The 19,693-nt window shown below is 39.1% G+C and overlaps 1 protein-coding gene and 1 long non-coding RNA gene across 2 annotated transcripts in view; one reads left to right on the top strand and one right to left on the bottom strand.

The window, feature by feature from the left end:
* The first annotated feature begins 3,846 nt into the window (after positions 1–3,846).
* On the top strand, positions 3,847–11,387 carry LOC137433751 (uncharacterized). The gene is made up of 3 exons (XR_010985731.2): positions 3,847–4,036; positions 11,063–11,190; positions 11,311–11,387. It is a non-coding gene; the product is annotated as an uncharacterized LOC137433751 (long non-coding RNA).
* Positions 6,993–19,693, bottom strand: part of LOC137433750 (myosin-6-like) — a 181,262-nt gene continuing 168,561 nt past the window's right edge. The window contains exons 34-41 of the mRNA XM_078786144.1: positions 16,494–16,686; positions 16,111–16,314; positions 13,954–14,079; positions 12,812–12,982; positions 11,683–11,787; positions 11,478–11,573; positions 9,867–10,001; positions 6,993–7,201 (exon numbers count right to left, since the gene is read on the bottom strand). Coding sequence (XP_078642270.1) covers positions 7,184–7,201; positions 9,867–10,001; positions 11,478–11,573; positions 11,683–11,787; positions 12,812–12,982; positions 13,954–14,079; positions 16,111–16,314; positions 16,494–16,686 — 1,048 coding nt within the window. The 3' untranslated portion in view covers positions 6,993–7,183. The remainder of the gene's footprint in view (positions 7,202–9,866; positions 10,002–11,477; positions 11,574–11,682; positions 11,788–12,811; positions 12,983–13,953; positions 14,080–16,110; positions 16,315–16,493; positions 16,687–19,693) is intronic.

The following is a 19,693-nucleotide window of genomic DNA, read 5'->3' as shown; positions in this document are numbered from 1 at the left end:
ATGTTCTATTTTCATGATGACACATGTTCTATTTTCATGGTGACACATGTTCTATTTTCACGTTGACACATGTTCTATTTTCACATTGACACATGTTCTATTTTCACGTTGACACATGTTCTATTTTCACATTGACATATGTTCTATTTTCATGGTGACACATGTTCTATTTTCACGTTGACACATGTTCTATTTTCACATTGACACATGTTCTATTTTCACGTTGACACATGTTCTATTTTCACATTGACATATGTTCTATTTTCATGGTGACACATGTTCTATTTTCACGTTGACATGTTCTATTTTCACGGTGACACATGTTCTATTTTCATGGTGACATGTTCTATTTTCACGTTGACACATGTTCTATTTTCACGGAGACACATGTTCTATTTTCATGATGACACATGTTCTATTTTCATGGTGACACATGTTCTATTTTCACGTTGACACATGTTCTATTTTCACGGTGACACATGTTCTATTTTCACGGTGACACATGTTCTATTTTCACGGTGACACATGTTCTATTTTCACGTTGACATGTTCTATTTTCACGGTGACACATGTTCTATTTTCAGGTTGACATGTTCTATTTTCACGTTGACACATGTTCTATTTTCACGGTGACACATGTTCTATTTTCACGTTGACATGTTCTATTTTCATGTTGACACATGTTCTATTTTCATGGTGACACATGTTCTATTTTCACGTTGACACATGTTCTATTTTCACGGTGACATGTTCTATTTTCACGGTGACACATGTTCTATTTTCATGGTGACACATGTTCTATTTTCACGTTGACACATGTTCTATTTTCACGGTGACACATGTTCTATTTTCACGTTGACACATGTTCTATTTTCACGTTGACACATGTTCTATTTTCACGTTGACATATGTTCTATTTTCATGGTGACACATGTTCTATTTTCACGTTGACATGTTCTATTTTCACGGTGACACATGTTCTATTTTCATGGTGACACATGTTCTATTTTCACGTTGACATGTTCTATTTTCACGGTGACACATGTTCTATTTTCACGTTGACATGTTCTATTTTCACGTTGACACATGTTCTATTTTCACGTTGACACATGTTCTATTTTCACGGTGATACATGTTCTATTTTCACGTTGACATGTTCTATTTTCACGTTGACATGTTCTATTTTCACGGTGACATATGTTCTATTTTCACGTTGACATGTTCTATTTTCACGATGACACACGTTCTATTTTCACGGTGACACACGTTCTATTTTCACGGTGACACACATTCTATTTTCACGGTGACACACGTTCTATTTTCACGTTGATACATGTTCTCTTTTCACGATGACACATGTTCTATTTTCACGGTGACACATGTTCTATTTTCACGATGACACATGTTCTATTTTCATGGTGACACATGTTCTATTTTCACGTTGACACATGTTCTATTTTCACGGTGACACATGTTCTATTTTCACGGTGACACATGTTCTATTTTCACGTTGACATGTTCTATTTTCACGGTGACACATGTTCTATTTTCACGTTGACATGTTCTATTTTCACATTGACACATGTTCTATTTTTACGGTGACACATGTTCTATTTTCACGTTGACATGTTCTATTTTCACGTTGACACATGTTCTATTTTCATGGTGACACATGTTCTATTTTCACGTTGACACATGTTCTATTTTCACGGTGACATGTTCTATTTTCATGGTGACACATGTTCTATTTTCATGGTGACATGTTCTATTTTCACGTTGACACATGTTCTATTTTCACGGTGACACATGTTCTATTTTCACGTTGACACATGTTCTATTTTCACATTGACACATGTTCTATTTTCACGTTGACACATGTTCTATTTTCACATTGACATATGTTCTATTTTCATGGTGACACATGTTCTATTTTCACGTTGACATGTTCTATTTTCACGGTGACACATGTTCTATTTTCATGGTGACACATGTTCTATTTTCACGTTGACATGTTCTATTTTCACGTTGACACATGTTCTATTTTCATGGTGACACATGTTCTATTTTCACGTTGACATGTTCTATTTTCACGTTGACATGTTCTATTTTCACGGTGACACATGTTCTATTTTCACGTTGACATGTTCTATTTTCACGTTGACACGTTCTATTTTCACGTTGACACATGTTCTATTTTCACGGTGACATGTTCTATTTTCACGGTGACACATGTTCTATTTTCACGTTGACATGTTCTATTTTCACGGTGTCATATGTTCTATTTTCACGTTGACATGTTCTATTTTCACGATGACACACGTTCTATTTTCACGGTGACACACGTTCTATTTTCACGGTGACACACGTTCTATTTTCACGGTGACACACGTTCTATTTTCACGTTGATACATGTTCACTTTTCACGATGACACATGTTCTATTTTCACGGTGACACATGTTCTATTTTCACGATGACACATGTTATATTTTCATGGTGACACATGTTCTATTTTCACGTTGACATGTTCTATTTTCACGGTGACACATGTTCTATTTTCACGTTGACATGTTCTATTTTCACGGTGACACATGTTCTCTTTTCACGTTGACATGTTCTATTTTCACGTTGACACATGTTCTATTTTCACGGTGACACATGTTCTATTTTCACGTTGACATGTTCTATTTTCACGTTGACATGTTCTATTTTCACGGTGACACATGTTCTATTTTCATGGTGACACATGTTCTATTTTCACGTTGACACATGTTCTATTTTCACGGTGACACATGTTCTATTTTCACGTTGACACATGTTCTATTTTCACGTTGACACATGTTCTATTTTCACATTGACATATGTTCTATTTTCATGGTGACACATGTTCTATTTTCACGTTGACATGTTCTATTTTCACGGTGACACATGTTCTATTTTCACGTTGACATGTTCTATTTTCACGTTGACACATGTTCTATTTTCACGGTGACACATGCTCTATTTTCATGGTGACACATGTTCTATTTTCACGTTGACACATGTTCTATTTTCACGGTGACACATGTTCTATTTTCACGGTGACACATGTTCTATTTTCACGGTGACACATGTTCTCTTTTCACGATGACACGTTCTCTTTTCACGATGACACATGTTCTATTTTCATGGTGACACATGTTCTATTTTCACGTTGACACATGTTCTCTTTTCACGATGACACATGTTCTATTTTCATGGTGACACATGTTCTATTTTCACGTTGACACATGTTCTATTTTCACGTTGACACGTGTTCTATTTTCACGGTGACACATGTTCTATTTTCACGTTGACACATGTTCTATTTTCACGATGACACATGTTCTATTTTCATGGTGACACATGTTCTATTTTCACGTTGACACATGTTCTATTTTCACGTTGACACGTGTTCTATTTTCACGGTGACACATGTTCTATTTTCACGTTGACACATGTTCTATTTTCACGATGACACATGTTCTATTTTCATGGTGACACATGTTCTATTTTCACGTTGACACATGTTCTATTTTCACGTTGACACGTGTTCTATTTTCACGGTGACACATGTTATGTTCTATTTTCACGTATTTTCATTATTTTCATAATAGGTTGCACACATATTTTCACATGTTTTGGAAATGTTGCTTTTGAAATGGCAATTTTGGAAGTCTAGCACGTATTGGTCTTGGTAATTTTGGACTTAAAGGGGAGGATGTCATGTATGATGCTGCGAATATTCACCGTTGTATCCCTACACCGTGACCGCGGGTTTATTTCCGTTTTTCCGGAAGTTACGGCCCAGCTCGGATGGTGCTGTGGTGAATCGGGCCTGTATCGGGAGAGTCAATACACGTGTGCTACAATCGATCGTAGTCTGTCGAGATCCTTACAGTGTACGAAGATGTGAACATCAACAACCTCGTCACATACTCGTCTCTAACACAGTAATTGATGTGGACATTTGAAGACAGTCTTCAGGATTGTTCTCTCATGGCAAAGACGAATTGAAAGGTTCAAAACTACTTTTTAAACTTTTAATATTAATTTATAAATACTTTGTAGGAAAAGTGGTGAATGCGGTGAAAGTTTGTACAAATTGTTTTTGTAATTATGAAAAGCCACCTGCCATGTTGGGACAGTTTTGATTGGCTTACAGGGGGCCCACGTGTCCTTCTCCCCTTCCGCTTGATCTCACTCTCTCTGGGCTGTTGGTGTTTCCCCCCTTTTCCATTTTGTTCCCATTCATTCTGCTGCAGCTCTTCCATGAGCCTCGACCATGTAATCAGGTAAAACTCAGCGTCACCACCCAAACAAACTCACCCCACAGCCCACACATGTTTGCCAAGTTTATTACATGTTTCTTGAATGTGATTTGTAACAATACATACTTCATATACAGTTTAGCAATTGAAGAAGATACTGTGCTGTATATTGGAATTATGTGATCACTACCAATAGTTCTTCACAACTTTAATAACTACAGTTTATAACGCGTCGTGTTTGCGATGTTGGAGTTTCACAGAGATTGTTGACAGCGCTTGTGTGAAGTAACCAGAAATGGTAGCACGAAATAAAGCCTGCTGTCCTGCTTTTCTGTTGCCCATGCGACGCAGGTCAGCAGAACGTGGCGTGACATCACCCGTCGTGTGACCGGAAGAGCTTTGTAGCACATTGCACCACATTACTTGGCCCGTGACTACACTCCATATTCAGAGTGCTCTGACCCTTTCCTCATATGAATGAATCTCAAATGGAAATTTGTGAATCTGCTAAACTTGACAGGCATGTGTCATGTCAAGTCAGGATTTAAAAAAAACATCAACTTCCATATCAGCCAATCAGCATGAGTGTGTTAGGGTCAGGGATAGGGTATATAATCACGTCATATCCGGATGGCGGTCACTTTGCAGACAATAAAGCACATTTTTCAAAGGTCAGGCGTCATATGTTGTACAGTACACAGACCGGACATGACAAATACTGTGCATGTTTTTTTTTTTTTCGTACACAAAGTCGAGGCTCGTTCTTCTTCTTCTTCTTCCTGGCATTGTTTGTTCTTGCTCATACGTAGCCAAACCAGTTGCCTTTGGAGTTGTTTTTTTCTGCATTTCATTCTCGACCAGACTATAAATTGCCACTCTGGTACTTTGCATATGGGGTGCAGCATCATGTAGCATGTAGTCGTTATGCCAGGTGGGTGGGCGTTATGCCAGGTGACCCAGCTGCCACCGTTCGCTGCTCGATGTGAAAGATCCCACGGTCTGTTTTTAAAAAGAGTAGGCCATTGTGTCCTCGTACCCCGGCCAAATTCCAATGGACATATCTGACAACTGCTGGGAAGAGCAATGGCAAACCACACAGTGTATTATCTGCGTACCGGCCGTGTTGGAACTCTGGGAAGAGCGAGGTGATGATTGGGAGAGATTCCCGAGCAGGTGTTTTTGTGGTTGTTTGTTAGTTTCGAAGTGATTGTTTCACCATGTTTGTGACTGTGACTGTGACGTTTGAATCCTGTGTCAATTTGTATACTTTCCCAGCAATGTCTGTTGTTCATGCAAATGTCTTTACACATTTATTGATGTTTTGTTTTGAGGTAAGAAACTGGAAATCGATGTTCCAATTGCATAGTTACATCCTGAGATGTTTAGCGCAAGGAATTGTGGGATATGGTTGGGATCAGATCTGCGAACTTTGTTTTCCTTCCAATGAACCTTACAGACGACCATGTGGTGCCCACCAAGGACTTGCCGAATGTAAACCACATAAACACTAACTGTGTTTCGACAACAACAACCAGAAGAAGTCTCAGTTACAAACTCAAGTCTCGTTGTTATCGGTTACCAAGTAATCCTCAGAGATGGAGATTAAGGATTAAATTGAATGAAATTGAATCTATACAGAGCGAGTTGAAATGGATGGCCATGTGAGTGAAGCAAAATAACCTGCAAATGCTATTCCTCCATTCTCCTTTTTGCCTGGTAGGCCGAATATTCAAGACTATACCTACAAAAACTAGGCCTGTTTTGAATGTTTGTCCTGCACAACAATGACAATGGCTTCAAATGTTCGGTCAGAATGATGAATCTTGGATGATACCTTTGGATCATTTCCAAGATAGAATAATCTGCTGAAATACTTTTACAAGAATGACTGCACTGTGGTCATAACCTGCGACAAAATCTGGTAACGGGCCAATTGGGAAACATGCATTTAAAGCGCTCTTTAAAGATGAACAGCGCGATTGGGAAACACACATTTAATGCGCTATTAAAAAATTAACTCCACACCTCTCATCCAGGTCACCCTGTGCCACAGTTATATTAGAACAAGCTGATTCATCACAGTCACGGAGCATTTAACCCCATGGTCACTCAAAAATTAGGTAATGCTATGTTTTTAGAGAGGCACGTAGCGTGAGTGCCGATGGGCTTGATTAAACTTTACCATCACTCGACATATGATACGATGTTTCGGGGTTCCTCCTCGCGAGTAAACTAAACCAAAACAAACCCAATGGAAATCTGAAGCAACAAACCTGGGCAGTGTATAATCAGCAGAGGCCTACAGGCCTGATGTCTTCGGCCCACCAGCAAACCAAGATGGCGGCCATATTATTTCATATGGGTGCTGTCCTGACTATGTTGCATGGCGTTGGTATTTGTACGATGACGTAATCTGTTGGTGGAACTACTTGAGAGATGATTACGCCTGCGTGCGTAATCGCGGCACAGCTATTCAAGGCTTGACTAAATGTTGGTGGAATAAACTCCTATTTGTCTCCTGAGAATCTGCCTCTGAGTCATCACAGGTGCCATGGTGGGTGGAGGCAAGTGACAAATGTGGGTGGGGTCCGGTAGCTGTCTGACCAATGGGTGCACATTTCAAAAATCGACCCTCAACAAAAACCACACCAACAACAACAACCACGTAGAGCTCTAGTATACCTGCAACACGTCGCAGGTAAAAATGAGGTCACATTGGGCACTCTATGCCCTTTAATGGAAGCAATGAGCGAGAAGAGACAGGTTACATTTGCTGTGGAAGTGCACGGGATAAGGAAAACGTGTGTTGGACACTACCCGTGCCAATGGATGGATAAATATGTGGAATTAGCAGAACAAGTGCAACATGCAATCCGAGGATCTCACACATCTCTCTTCATTCAACTTGATGGCCCTGCACAACAAAGACACAATTGAGCGGAGTGCATCATGAATTTGCGACCATGGACACATGAAGCAGATAGAACCAGTTTAATATTCTGTTAAAAAGAGGATATATATACCAGGTGATGCATCACACTGCAGGATAGCAGTTTGAGCTTTGATAGGAATGAACACAAATGGGAAAATACGGACACAAGCAGAAAGAGAGGTCAGAGAGGCCTCTCTGGAGAGAGGTCAGCAATATAGAATTGTTTTGGCCAGCAACATAGGATTGTTCAGGTCAGCAAGATAGGTTAGTTTAGGTCAGCAATATAGGTTTGATTGGGCCACAAAGATAGGATTGTTCAGATTAGGAAAATCGGTTTGTTTAGTCCAGATTTTGGGGTTTCTGCTGGGAATAGGGAAAAATGCCCTTGGAATCTCATTGTTCGATCATCCCATAGTATCCAGTCGTGCCCAAAAATATTGGCACCCTTGTACTTCTTTCAAATAATTCGCCATTTCTTCCAGAAAATTGTTGAAATAAAAAAGACTTTTGGTATCCACAAATGTATTTCTTTGGTTTTCAGTGGAACAAAACAAAAAAACCCCAAAAATTACTAAATCTTAGCTTATTCCACACATAAATCCTAAAATGGCCCGGACAACATTATTGGCTTCTTTTAGAAGTTGTTAGAAATAATTAGATTTCAAGCAGGTGGTTCTCCTTTACTTTTTAATTGAACTCACCTGTGGTGAGTTGCTGGTGCCTCCAATGTAAAAATCACTCGTTCAATCAGTTTGAATGGAGAAAAGGAGTCATTCTGCTGTTTTGTGTCACTGTGTGTACCACAATGAGCATGGAGAAAAGAAAGAAAACCAGAGAATTGTCTGAGGAGGTCAGACACAAGATTGTAGCCAAGCATGGACAATCTTAAGGCTACAAGTCCATCTCCAGAGACCTTGATGTTCCTGTGTCCACCATACGCAATGTTATCAGGAAGTTTAAGGACCATGGCACTGTAGCCAACCTCCCTGGACGTGGCCGCAAGAGAAAACGTGATCGAAAATTGCAGCGAACTAATTGTTCAATTTGTGGAGAAAGCACCTCGATCAACTGCCAAACAGATTCAAGCTGACCTTCAGACACAAGGTACGACAGTTTCAACTCGCACCATCCGTCGCCAACTCAATGAAAGAGGGTTTTATGGTAGGAGACCCAGGAGGATCTCACTGCTAAGAAAGCCCAACTGGAGTTTTCCAAAACAAATGAACAAGCCAAAATTCTTCTGGAAGAATGTCCTGTGGACAGATGAGACCAAATTAGAGCTTTTTTGGAAAAGCACATCATCTCTATGTTTACAGAAAACAAAAGGAAGCCTTCAAAGAAAACAACACCTTCCCTACAGTCAAACATGGAGGTTCAGTGATGTTTTGGGGTTGCTATACTGCCTGCCTTGAATGTGTGCATGGAATCATGAAATCAGGAGATTACCAAGACACTTTGGAGCACAATGTTCAACCCAGGGTCAGAAAGCTGGGACTCTGTCGAAGGTCATGGGTCTTGCAGCAGGACAATGACCCTATACACACATCAAAAAGCACCCTGGAATGGTTCAAGACAAAACTCTGGACTGTTCTGAAGTGGCCAGCAATGAGTCCAGATTTAAATCCCATAAAACACCTGTGGGGAGTCTGAAAACAGTAGTTGGGAGAAGGCACCCTTCAAATCTGGGAGAATGAGCAGTTTGCACAAGAAGAGTGGGAGAAACTGCCAGTAGAGAGGTGGAGGAAGCTCATTCATGGCTATAGGAAGCGCTTGACTGCAGTTATTTTGGCCATTGTCTGTGCTACCAAATATTAACTCTTGGGAGTCAATCATTTTGTCAATGCCATTTCTTTTTCTTTTCAGATTTAAAAGATATATTAAGTTCTGAATGAAAAACAAAGCTTCTGTAATATTAACAGTGAAATAAAGAATTGTGGAGACCACATACTTTTGTCAATTTCAACTTATTTTGAGAGAAAATTGTGAGTTGTTTGAAAAAAGTGCAAGGGTGCCAATGTTTTTGCCCACGACTGTATTTAAAATGTATTCCTACTTCTTTCTCGAAGATAATATTTGAATTAGAAAAGCACGTTATTAATGCAGAACAGGGCCAACTATTGAGGTCACAATAGAAAAATATTCTTTACACAATTTTCACATGGCACGCGAATCCTGACAGGCCCACCCATTCATCCATCCATCCCTGATTTCATTACCCTCTCCATTTGACCTTTGAACCTCACCAGCACCATACCCCACTCTGTCACTGACATTAGGACCCTCTTCCTTTGAACTATGAACCCTGTCATCCCCATGCCTCCCTCCATCATCCCTGACATCCCTGCAAAAGGGATAAAGCACTTAAGTGAAGGGAGTGGGAAGGAACGGGCCACTGAGAAAACTAAACACTGCTTTACACTCACTATTTATGAGCCTGATAGAGACCTTAGAAGGGTTTCTGTAAATAAATACAAAATTGTAGATTTGGATTTTTGTCAAATGAAAATCGGAATGAGGCTCACAGATAATGATTGCCAACCCATGAGCTGATGCAACTGCTGACCACGTACGGGAAAATCTTTCAAAATAAAATAATGTCCTCTGCATTGATGTGTGGAGTCAACCATTTGGAGTTCAGGTGATTCACCTTTAGGCCCGGTTCACGAGACCTCGAGCGCAGTTTGTTGACTTGGGATTCTGCCCCCTCTGCCCGCTCCATTGTGTCGTCCAGCTCATGCTGCAGCTTCCGGAGCTTGGCAAGGTTCATATTCGCCTGTTCCTCCTGGAGGGAAAAGGAACAGTACATCCATGTTTCCCCTGTAATGTACAACATTTAATGAGACTATAACAGAACTTGGTAGAGCCTATAACCCCAGCCAGGTTGAACAGTTTACGTTTTGTATCCCACTGATGGGCCGGATCTGCATACGTACCTGAACCAATATCTAATCAGCGAGTCCTTGTCATTTACGCAACCTCTGTTTCTCTCTACGCTGTCGTTGATGCCTCGCCAATAAGCGATTAAACTGGTCGGGCGGCTGATGGGGTCGTGTTGCATTGGGATTCTCATGCATGTGCTGCTTGTGAATGTCTGCAGCTGTAGAGGAACTCGGGTAGAGTTTGAAACAACAAAGGGCTTACCTTGTGTAGCTTTTCTTGGTTGCTTTATGCACCTTTCTTTGGCCGAAGAACAGGGGGTTAATTATAAAGATCCTAGCCACCAAGGGATAATTGATGAGGTGAGAGCCGATTGGTTGTTCCCTCCAATTATGGGTGAGAAACATGATTGGGTCTTGATATACAGCACTCAATATTATACAGTGTTTCAAAAGTCCAGACTCAGGAATATTTATCTTACAATTTTATTTTAATAAATACTCAAATTGCAAGCCATGAACATGTATACACATATCAATTATTATTGTATGGAGGTTTCTTTGAACAATTCTTAACTTTGCCACATCGATTATAGCACATTTCCGATTTCATCCTTTAGATCTTCAATAGTACAATAGTACATGGTCTCATGGTATAAACCACTGATTTCAGGTGTCCCCAAATAAAAAGGGACGAGTAGTGTTAATCCCGGACTACATGGGGGCCATTTTATCGGTTCACGACATCCTTTCCACCTCAAATGCATCATCTCTCCAAAAAATAAAAATGTTTCCTATGATTCCGGACTTTGACACACCCTGTGTATACAAAGGAAATGACAAGAAAGTGACATTGTTGGTCTCCCAGCATTTTTTGGAGAAACTTTGTTTTGGAGAAACCCTGCTCCTCCCCCAACGCAACCCAATTTTACCTCCCCCAACCCAATCTCCTTGTATGTTATCCCAGTCCCTCACTTCCCTCTTCCTTCTCAACAAATAAGGGAAGAAGGTACGAGACGTGCAGGGAAAATATAGGGGATGAGAGCGGAGTTGGCAAGATTCATCCGACACTCGTTACCACTCTGGGGATGAAATGTGAGAATGCTGAACCTTTGTTCTCAGACAAAATCTTGAGGTACAGGTCGTTATCGGCATCTTGAGACATCCATACATTTCAAATACCAATGTGATTTTTTTCTCGTTTGTTGGAAGCAGAGCACGGGAGATAAACGAAGGTTCAACTTTGACTCACTGTGCTTGGAGGAGGTCTACCGCTGCAGTTGAGGTTTCACCGGGTAAGCACTCGGAGCTAACGTTCAAAGTGTAACTATTACTAAATGAGATGTCAAATGAGTACAGCTTGTTTTGAAAACAGAACTCACCGCTTCCTCTGCTTGTCTCTTGTATATCTTAACCTTCAGCTGCAGCTTATCAATCAAGTCCTGAAAGCGCGTTAGATTTTTTCGGTCTTCTTCGGCCTATAAAACGAGAACACGATAATGAAATATGGCTTTTTATAAACTCGTAACAACCACCATTTATTATATTGCTCATTCATTTAAGCAAGTAATGGGTTGTCAGACTTACCTGGTAGGTGAGATCTTTTATGCGACGCTCATACTTCCTCACTCCTTTTAGAGATTCGTTGTTGCGCCTCTGTTCGATCTCCAACTCGGATTCGAGCTCACGGACCTGGGAAAGTTAGACATCATGTCCAATATGGATTTGACTTGTATTGTGTACAAAGAGTGTACAAGTCTCAGGCGTCCAATTTGCACACTCTTGTACCGCAATTCGGCTGAAACTGGTGAGCAATGGTGTACAGGTTGGAGAGTTCTGCTTGTTCGGAATTTTTGACATTTTGACCTTTTAACTGGTGGTGTGGTAGTCTTATTTTTTAGCTGACCTGGACTTTGGTCCGGTGAGCTTATGCCATGGAGCAGTGTGTGTAGGTAAGCCAGTGAGTGTGTGAGTGAGTGAGTGAGTCTGTAAACACGTCAATCATTATAATCACTTGAACCAAACACGCGATTTTGATGAAACTTTGCCACTAGCTGCATATCTGATGCCTAACGAAGGTTTATTGAACGCATCAAAATCTGCACTCATTCAGGGGGATTACAGGTGAGGTAGGGGGTGTTTGACCCCCCAAAATAGGTATTTGCTCTCTTATACAAAGCTACACACACAATTTTAATGAAACTTTGCCACAAGCTGCATATCTGATGCCTAACGGAGGTGTATTGACCACATCAAAATCTGCGTTATTAAGGGAATCCACAGGGTGGGAGGGGGGTGTTCGTATTAGGGTGTAAGGAGCAACTGTTGCTTCTGATCCAGGTGGGCTTCAGGACCTGTGGTCTTTTTTATTTAATTGTTTTACATCAGACTAGTCATGGCCCATCTGTGGCCTCAGCATGAACTGCTGTTGAAGAGTGAAGGAGAGGGGGTGTCCTCATTTGATTGGTACTGATCATGTACTTTCCTTCATCATATTTCATCTTTAACTTGCAGCGGCAGTGGTTCTAAAAGCTATTTATTTATTGCATTCATGCTGCTATCGTGGCATATTTTAATTTGCATTCCCATATATTTTACAATTTATTCTCTGCGACGTGATGCTCATTCTCAGCAGAAATATATGTTACCTGACAAACATGCATATCTAAAATAGTCAATCAAGACTCTAATGTGAGCTTTTCTCCGTTACACTCACCTTAGATTCCAGTTTTTGAATTTGTTTCTTTCCGCCTTTCAGGGCGATCTGCTCTGCCTCATCCAAGCGCATCTGCAGGTCCTTCAAGGTCTGTTCCATGTTCTTCTTCATCCTCTCCAGGTGTGCACTTGTGTCCTGTTCCTTCTTCAGCTCCTCCGCCATCATCGCTGCCTGTGTGGGTAAAACATACACAAAGGTAAAACGCATCATGGAAAATACAACAACAACAACATGCATTTTAAGGCCATTTTCCCTGCTAGAGTGGGGGTTAGCCTTGCGGTCCCCATGACATTCTTCTCCATTTTGCCCTATTTTCTGCATCTCTCCTTGTTAACCCCCTTGCCCGCATTTCTTCTTCCACCGTCTTTAGCCAAGTCTTTCTCGGTCTTCCCCGTCCTCTACTTCCTTCTACATTCATTTCCATCACTCTTCTCAACCAGTCACTTTTATCCTTCCTCAACACATGACCAAACCATCTCAACCTGTTCCTCTTCACAGCATCAATCACAGGCTCTATTCCCATCATCTTTTGCAATGCATCATGGAAAATGAAGTTTCATAATCCTCCCTTATAACTGCATATCGAGTTATCTGACATGTTTAGATATAACACATCTCGAGTTATCTGACATGTTTAGATATAACACATCTCGAGTTATCTGACATGTTTAGTTATCTGACATATTTAGATAGAGTTTTCTGTCATGTTTATATATAACACATCTCGAGTTATCTGACATGTTTAGATATAACACATCTCGAGTTATCTGACATGTTTAGATATAACACATCTCGAGTTATCTGTCATGCTTAGATATAACACATCTTGAGTTATCTGACATGTTAAGATATAACACATCGAGTTATCTGTCATGTTTAGATATAACACATCTCGAGTTATCTGATATGTTTTGATATAACACATCTCGAGTTATTTGCCATGTTTAGATATAACACATCTCGAGTTATCTGACATGTTTAGATGTAACACATCTCAAGTTATCTGACATGTTTAGATATAACACATCTAGAGTTATCTGTCATGTTTAGATATAACACATCTCGAGTTATCTGACATGTTTAGATACAGTATGTCATGATGAAGCTCAATGTTATGATTTGTGTTTGTTTTTCAAACTCACATCAGTAATTGCTTTCTTAGCTTTTTCCTCTGCATTTCGACTCTCCTGCAGGGCTTCCTCCACTTCCGTTTGCATCTGAGTGACTTCAACTTCGAGCTTCTTCTTCTGGTTGATCAAACTGGTGTTCTGAAACAATGATGTTGAAATAAATGAGGCACGAATAAGGACTTGTTAGATTTCATTTCTGACGGGATGGGGCACCGGTAGTGAGTGCATTTACCTTTAGGCTAGTCTGGTCTAATGTGGATTCCCAACCTGACTATAAACCGTTGGATTTGGGTTTCACAGGTACGGTGATTCATCAATGTGTGTGATGTTAAACTGGCATCCTGTCTGCGAGCCTTAGTTGGTGGACATTCAAGATCCCACAGTGTCCTTCGTGAAGAGTAGGTGACCTATTTGCCGGCACCCTGAATAAATTACAATGCCTGCTCTAACTTATAGGGGGAACTCCATCAGAGGCATAACCGTGCTTCCAGCGTGAATGGAAGCCGGGTGCAAAAAAACAAATGAATGTACAGTATTTAACGAGAGAGTTCATAAAACACCTTACCCCACAGTCTTAAGAAAAAGGACATGGGATGGGTCTTTTCAACTCTTGCTTTCAACAACTTTCAACTCTTGCTTGCGTTTCTGAGGATGATGTATATTTCCTACGAGCCGCCATTTTGTCTTCATGTCGATATTTCCCCGCCGGAGAGCACGAGTGCAAATTTGATTGGTCGAGATGGCGTAAAATGTCGTAATATTTTGTGCAAGTAATGCAAAACGGAAGGTTTTTGGAAGTGACAAGAAGGCGATTTGTGTTCTGCAGTGTTCAAGTACAGCATATAACTCAATGCAAATAAAATAGAGGTTTTAAAGGTTGCAGAAACAAAAAAAAATACTTTTTTCGGAGGTTTACCACACCGTCTTTTACATCACCTTATTTAACAAGTCAAAAAAGTCATTCGTGCCTGTTATATATGTTCTTCATAACATCCTTCAAAACAGTAAGTTTCCTCTTTGGAATGATTTTCCATTTTGTTTCAACGCCAGGCAGACAGACAGACAGACAGACAGACGAAAACAAATCACACCCGTGTCTGAATGAAGCGGTCCAGTTTGGCATTTTAACATCAAATAGGCAAAGCCGAAAAACAAATTAAACTCATGAGACTTACCCTTTAGAATTACCCTTTTGAACCCACTAGAATTACTCGTTAAAATTACCCATTATAATTACCCATAATAATTACCCATTATAATTACCCATTAGAATTACCCATTAGAATTAGCCATTGAAATTACCCCTTTAGAATTACCCCTTTAGAATTACCCATTAGAATTACCCTTTAGAATTACCCATTAGAATTACCCTTTAGAATTACCTTTCGAATTACCCATTAGAATTACCCTTTAGGACCCATTATAATTACTCATTAAAATTAACCATTATAATTACCCATTATAATTACCCTTTATAATTACCCTTTAGTATTACCCGTTAGAATTACCCCCTTGAACCCACTAGAATTACCCATTAGAATTACCCTTTAGAATTACCCATTCGAATTACCCTTTAGAATTATCTTTAAGAACCCTCTATAATTACTCATGGAATTATTACATTGGGTAATAAGACTTGATCACTTGGGGTAATGGTGTGCTTACCTCCGCCACCAAAGGTGGGAGGATGGTATATTTTCACCCCTGTCTGTTTGTTTGTTTGTGAATAGGATATCTCAAAATGTTGTGGACAGATTCGAACAAAACTTGGTGGACAGGGTGAGTAAGTGACAAGGACGAATTGATTCGATTTTGGTGGAGATGAAAATCCGAATTTTTAATTTATTTTCCAAGTGATTCTTCACCATTGAAAGATGGGGCGAAAAACGATATAGATCACAATATTTCAATAAGTTGTGGATGACTTATGACAAAACTTGGTGGATGAGTTGGTGAGGTGACAAGAACAAGCGATTCGATTTTGGTTCAGTTCCAGATCCAGATCCAGAACCGACCTATTATTGGGATACAAACTGGCAGAGGTATGCTCTCTACCGAGTGCCGTTATAGTTTTTGTGTTTGATGATCACACACAATGTCCTCTCCTGGATTATGTTGTTTAGAAGGAGTATTGTTATTGTAGATCTTCTAGAACTCTCAGTCACTCACCTGAGAGTGTAGAAGATTTACTCTTTCCGTTGCCCCAAGGAGTTCTTGCTCGGCGAGCTTGCGGCACCGCTCCGTTTGCTCTAGAGCACCCCGCACCTCCTCTAGCTCTGCCTGCAACAGGCTGCTCCGACGCTCTGCCAGGCCTAACTGCTCCTGCAGGTCTTCGGCGTCGTGCATCACGCTGTCCACCTGCAGCTGCATATCCTGGGTAAATAACAAGCTTATGTTAGGAGTTAACAATATTTTGTCTCCCCAGGGCATCAATTCATTCATTCATTCATTCATATTCCAGGGGCATCAGCTAATAGTTGGAAGCAACGTGCATCGACATGCAAGATGCAAACATCCACAATTGAGGGGGATTTTAGGAGTTCAAGACAAACCTTAATTTGTTGCTGTTGAGATCGCAGAGATCGTTGCGACTCAGCAGCGAACTTGTTTGCGTGGGCCAGCTGGACCTCCAACTCATTCAGATCTCCTTCCAGCTTCTTCTTCACTCGCAATGCTTCGATCCTACTTTTGGCCTCGTTCTCCAGGCTGGACTGCATTGCATCCACGGCTCTCTGATTGTTTTTCCTGTGAAAGATTACCGGACACGCAGACACCTTTGGATTAGGTCACACACACCTGCTGAATTATCTACCCCGACTTCCAATTTTCCCACAAGTCTGTCTCTGTAAAGCTTGTCTTTGTCTCTTGTCTTTACTACCATTGTTAATGTTCTAAACAATAGAAAGGGAGGATATTGTTAACAGCTAAAGAGTTTCTCACTTTAACTGTTTTGTTTTTTGATTGCATCAAAACGTTATTTTATAATGATAGAAAACGCATTTCATGATGGTTGTTATTTTATAATGATAACGCATTTCATGATGGTCGTTATTTTATAATGATAACGCATTTCATGATGGTCGTTATTTTGTAATGATAACGCATTTCATGATGGTCGTTATTTTATAATGATAACGCATTTCATGATGGTCGTTATTTTATAATGATAACGCATTTCATGATGGTCGTTATTTTATAATGATAACACATTTCATGATGGTCGTTATTTTACAATGATAACACATTTCATGATGGTCGTTATTTTATAATGATAACGCATTTCATGATGGTCGTTATTTTATAATGATAACGCATTTCATGATGGTCGTTATTTTATAATGATAACGCATTTCATGATGGTCGTTATTTTATAATGATAACGCATTTCATGATGGTCGTTATTTTATAATGATAACGCATTTCATGATGGTCGTTATTTTATAATGATAACACATTTCATGATGGTCGTTATTTTATAATGATAACGCATTTCATGATGGTCGTTATTTTATAATGATAACGCATTTCATGATGGTCGTTATTTTATAATGATAACGCATTTCATGATAGTCGTTATTTTATAATGATAACGCATTTCATGATGGTCGTTATTTTATAATGATAACGCATTTCATGATGGTCGTTATTTTATAATGATAACGCATTTCATGATGGTCGTTATTTTATAATGATAACACATTTCATGATGGTCGTTATTTTATAATGATAACACATTTCATGATGGTCGTTATTTTATAATGATAACGCATTTCATGATGGTCGTTATTTTATAATGATAACGCATTTCATGATGGTCGTTATTTTATAATGATAACGCATTTCATGATGGTCGTTATTTTATAATGATAACGCATTTCATGATGGTCGTTATTTTATAATGATAACACATTTCATGATGGTCGTTATTTTATAATGATAACGCATTTCATGATGGTCGTTATTTTATAATGATAACGCATTTCATGATGGTCGTTATTTTATAATGATAACGCATTTCATGATGGTCGTTATTTTATAATGATAACACATTTCATGATGGTCGTTATTTTATAATGATAACGCATTTCATGATGGTCGTTATTTTATAATGATAACGCATTTCATGATGGTCGTTATTTTATAATGATAACACATTTCATGATGGTCGTTATTTTATAATGATAACACATTTCATGATGGTCGTTATTTTATAATGATAACACATTTCATGATGGTCGTTATTTTATAATGATAACGCATTTCATGATGGTCGTTATTTTATAATGATAACGCATTTCATGATGGTCGTTATTTTATAATGATAACGCATTTCATGATGGTCGTTATTTTATAATGATAACGCATTTCATGATGGTCGTTATTTTATAATGATAACGCATTTCATGATGGTCGTTATTTTCTAATGATAACGCATTTCATGATGGTCGTTATTTTATAATGATAACACATTTCATGATGGTCGTTATTTTATAATGATAACACATTTCATGATGGTCGTTATTTTATAATGATAACACATTTCATGATGGTCGTTATTTTATAATGATAACGCATTTCATGATGGTCGTTATTTTATAATGATGACACATTTCATGATGGTCGTTATTTTATAATGATAACGCATTTCATGATGGTCGTTATTTTATAATGATAACACATTTCATGATGGTCGTTATTTTATAATGATAACACATTTCATGATGGTCGTTATTTTATAATGATAACGCATTTCATGATGGTCGTTATTTTCTAATGATAACGCATTGCATGATGGTCGTTATTTTATAATGATAATGCAGGTCATGATTGTCGTTATTTTATAATGATAACACAGTTCATGACAGTCGTTATGTTATAATGATAATGCAGGCCTTGATTGTCGTTATTATATAATGATAACACAGTTCATGATAGTCGTTATTTTATAATGATAACACAGTTCATGATAGTCGTTATTTTATAATGATAGATGAAGCAGTTCATGACAGTCGTTATTTTATAATGATAACGCAGTTTACGATGATCGTTATTTTATAATGATAGAAAACGCATTTCATGATGGTCGTTATTTTATAGTGATAACACAGTTCATGACAGTCGTTATTTTATAATGATAACGCAGTTCATGATTGTCGTTATTTTATAATGATAACGCAGTTCATGATAGTCGTTATTTTATAATGATAACGCAGTTTACGATGGTCGTTGATGGTGTGCGCCAGCTGTTATAAGCTCTCGTGGGGAGAGTGTGATTGAACCTCACTTAAACAGAAGAAAAGAGGAACAAAACAGGGGAGGAGTGCGGTTGATCGCTTATTTGCAACTTTACTTTTCTGTAACTTTTCTTGTGCATTCTCACGTTTCTCTTCCATTACCATCATGCTGATTGGGTAGTTACGACCTCGGGTTGTAGTTGAGCAAGATGTGCATTTCAGGACCATGGTTTGTAGCACTTTTCATCGTTGTCATCACATGATTTGGTACATTTGTCTGAGATCTACTGACTCTCCCTAAGTTCTGTCAACTTCCAAGATGTTAAGCAGCATGGAGAAGGTCCAATAAATTGGTTCCACCTAGTTCCTCAATTCGATTGAACTATCTGCCTGTTGGACGCCTCTTTTTGCAATCCACTCTACCCAACATGCCAAAAACATTTCCAAATAGTCACCGTCTCCTAAGCAAATGTGGTCAAAGTGAGACAAACCTCATTTCGAGTTTGTTCTTCATATTG

This window comes from Myxine glutinosa, chromosome 10, assembly GCF_964187855.1.
Source record: "Myxine glutinosa chromosome 10, kmMyxGlut1.1, whole genome shotgun sequence".
Taxonomy (NCBI): Eukaryota; Metazoa; Chordata; class Myxini; order Myxiniformes; family Myxinidae; genus Myxine; species Myxine glutinosa.
This window is presented reverse-complemented; position numbering and strand designations above follow the sequence as displayed.